Below are 2,807 nucleotides of genomic sequence, written 5' to 3' on the forward strand. Positions count from 1 at the left end.
TCCCTTCGACTCATCCTGGCTTTCTTCAGATCCGTCTCGGCTCCTCATTATGACTTAGGGTAGGATTTCTAGTATATATAGGCATAGATACAATGGTGTATGGTAGTTTCTCGAGAATCGAAACTTACCCCACTCTTTCTCTGGTGTGATAACCTCTCACAAGCTCAGATTCTCATCCCTGAGGTCCTGCAATGTAGCCGCTGACTTACTGATTACTCAACTCATCAAGCGCCTATCAAAGCTGAATCTTACAACGTGCCACAGTAGACTACATCTGCCTGCCCACCGCTCGCAGATACTGATTCACATACCAAACTGGCAGCAGACCCCACTGCCTTCGCAATTTCTGTCATGCCCTTCATGCGCACACCAACGGGTTCAAGAAATGGAATGGCGCATCAGGAAACAGGACTTGGATCCGTAGTGCTCCAAAATGCTCCTGTAGCACTCTGTAGCATTGTGGACCTAAGTCTTTTCCCTGATGTGAACAGGGGGCTGAGCGCGATGCACATGATTGTGCTGCATGATGTCTGCTGAACTGCTTTCTTCATGTACTTCCAAGTTGTTAACATTCCTTGCAGCTTAGTGTTCCATACCTTCCTTGTTTTCTTGTATGTGCCGAAGACTTTCATCTATGCCACTCTCACCGAATACATGTAATCTTTGGCACTCTCACAGAGTTAGCCTTGCTAGTCTGATTCAGATTTACTGTACAAGACTTAATGTGCAGGGGAACAGTAGTACAGTTATCCACTGCTCCTTGATACAGCCAAATTCTCTGTGCCCATTGATTGTGTTCCACAGAGTGTATTGATCCAGAATTTTGTATAACTTACTGTACTTTTATGACCTTACCAGATGAAAGCCCCAAATTTGATTTTTCTGACAACTCCCCATATTCACCATAAATTGAGATAAAATTATTGGCAGGTTTAGCAGAAAACCAGTGTGACATGTGACATTCGGTATGGTCATAAAAGTACAGTATACCACACACCTCCTACACACTCTAGAATATTTCAGAGACTAACAGTGGGGAAATCTGTGAATGGGAGGGCCATCTCTGGGAACAATGGTAAGAAAAAATGAGAACAATCAGGGAGAGTAATCAAGGGATAACTGGGAACTTGCATAATATCGAATCTCAAGTGTGATTAAATAGTACACTATGAATCATTGCCTTGGCGAGACTTTGTTAACAATGCTATAAGCCGTCAGTAAGACATCTAGTCCAGAAGATTGGAAAATTGTGCCAGGGCATGTTGCCATGTGGTTGTACAGGGCCTGTGTAGTGTCCACTACAGAGCAGATAGTATTGACTGTTCCTTGTCTAAACATCACCAACATGTCAGATATGCTGTTTGAGAGGTTGAAATGTTCTTCTAGATCAAAGATGGCGCAGTCTGGACTGATACTGAGTCAAAGAGGCAGCGAAGGCCCAATGTCCACAGCACAGTGCCAGAGCGAGACTTCAAAGACTGGTCGGTAGGTATTGTACTTATTCGACCAAGTGGGCTGAGGGTGTAACTTGCAATACCCATGTTACGGCGGCCGCTCTTGTATTGTGCACAAGCGATCACTGTTATCTAGGGCTTGTTGTGTATGACTGGCATCCTTGGTCAGACACTGTGCACAGTCTGTGTGGATAAACTATCAGTCACATAGCTTGGTATAGACTTGAATCATTGCTGTTTGCATTGCCTCCACATACAGTGTCCGAGCCCATAAGACCTTGCGGTGCTCAAGAAAAGGGCAGTACTTGCGTAGAATTCAAGTCAAACCTTGATCATGATCATGGTCTGAACGAAACGGTGAGCAGCACTCCGTCTCCTTAGGACACCGGCATCTCAGGCTGTGAACAGACCACAGACTCTACCAGTTGCTTATCATCATCGAGTTTGCATTGGTATGGGACAGCATCTTTGAGGAAAGCAGTAGGACTTGGCACTGTGTGAACTGGAGCTGTGCAATGGCAATATATAAACTGCAGACGAGCTGTAGACACCCTTCATCCCACTCACCTGCTGTCACTGGCAGACTAAACACACCTTGCACACTAAACACAATGCTCGCAAAGCTGAACTTCAATCTCACCATTGTCGCCCTGCTGATGCTACCCACCAGCCTGGCGCGTCCAACCACGTAAGTTCACACTGCTTGTGAAGGTTGCATTCATTCCTGAGGCTGTGACAACAGGAACACAGAGCGAGACCTATCTCTCCAAGGCTATACAGGCTCATGTGTTAATTTGATGCCTGGGCAACTAAGGCAAGTATCGTCTTCTCACCAGGGGATATAATGACCAGCTCATCATTGTTGAAGCGCCTAGTGGCTCTGGCTCGGCGTTCCGCCTGGCATGGACTTAAGGTGGACATCTTAGATTAGGCGCTGCTAATACGTAGATAGTGATTGAACAATCATATGTAGTGCTCCCACACACGGACCTCTTTATGGCAGGCTTCCCCATTCTAGTGGACTTTCAATTTTGCTTCCTTTTAGTATATAAGGACTCCTCTCGCATCCCCACTCTGCGTGCTCTTTCCCTTCGCACTCAGAGTAAGTCCCTTCGTTGCCCTTGCGCAGTATGCACTTATGCTTACGCCCTGTATAGCTAATCCCCCGTGTGTATTAGGTTAGATCTATACAGTGTGCTCTTTCCCTTCGCACTCAGACTAATCCCCCGTGTGTATTAGATCGTGCCCGCGTGCCACTCGCCAGTTCGCGCTCGCGCAGCCCAGTAGTCGTATCACGACAATAGGTTATGAGCCCCGGCTTGTAACTGGCCCCCATCTACCCTCCATCCCTCA

At 46.7% G+C, this 2,807-nt stretch overlaps 1 protein-coding gene across 1 annotated transcript; it reads left to right on the forward strand.

The window, feature by feature from the left end:
* Positions 1–2,065: 2,065 nt before the first annotated feature.
* PHACADRAFT_202882 (uncharacterized protein) lies at positions 2,066–2,366 on the forward strand (the record flags this gene model as incomplete). The annotated part of the gene is made up of 3 exons (XM_007403002.1): positions 2,066–2,142; positions 2,197–2,242; positions 2,307–2,366. The coding sequence occupies 3 exons, from the start codon at positions 2,066–2,068 to the stop codon at positions 2,364–2,366; spliced, it is 183 nt and encodes a 60-aa protein (XP_007403064.1).
* Positions 2,367–2,807: the final 441 nt, after the last annotated feature.

This window comes from Phanerochaete carnosa (genome assembly GCF_000300595.1).
Source record: "Phanerochaete carnosa HHB-10118-sp unplaced genomic scaffold PHACAscaffold_647, whole genome shotgun sequence".
Classification (NCBI taxonomy): Eukaryota; Fungi; Basidiomycota; class Agaricomycetes; order Polyporales; family Phanerochaetaceae; genus Phanerochaete; species Phanerochaete carnosa.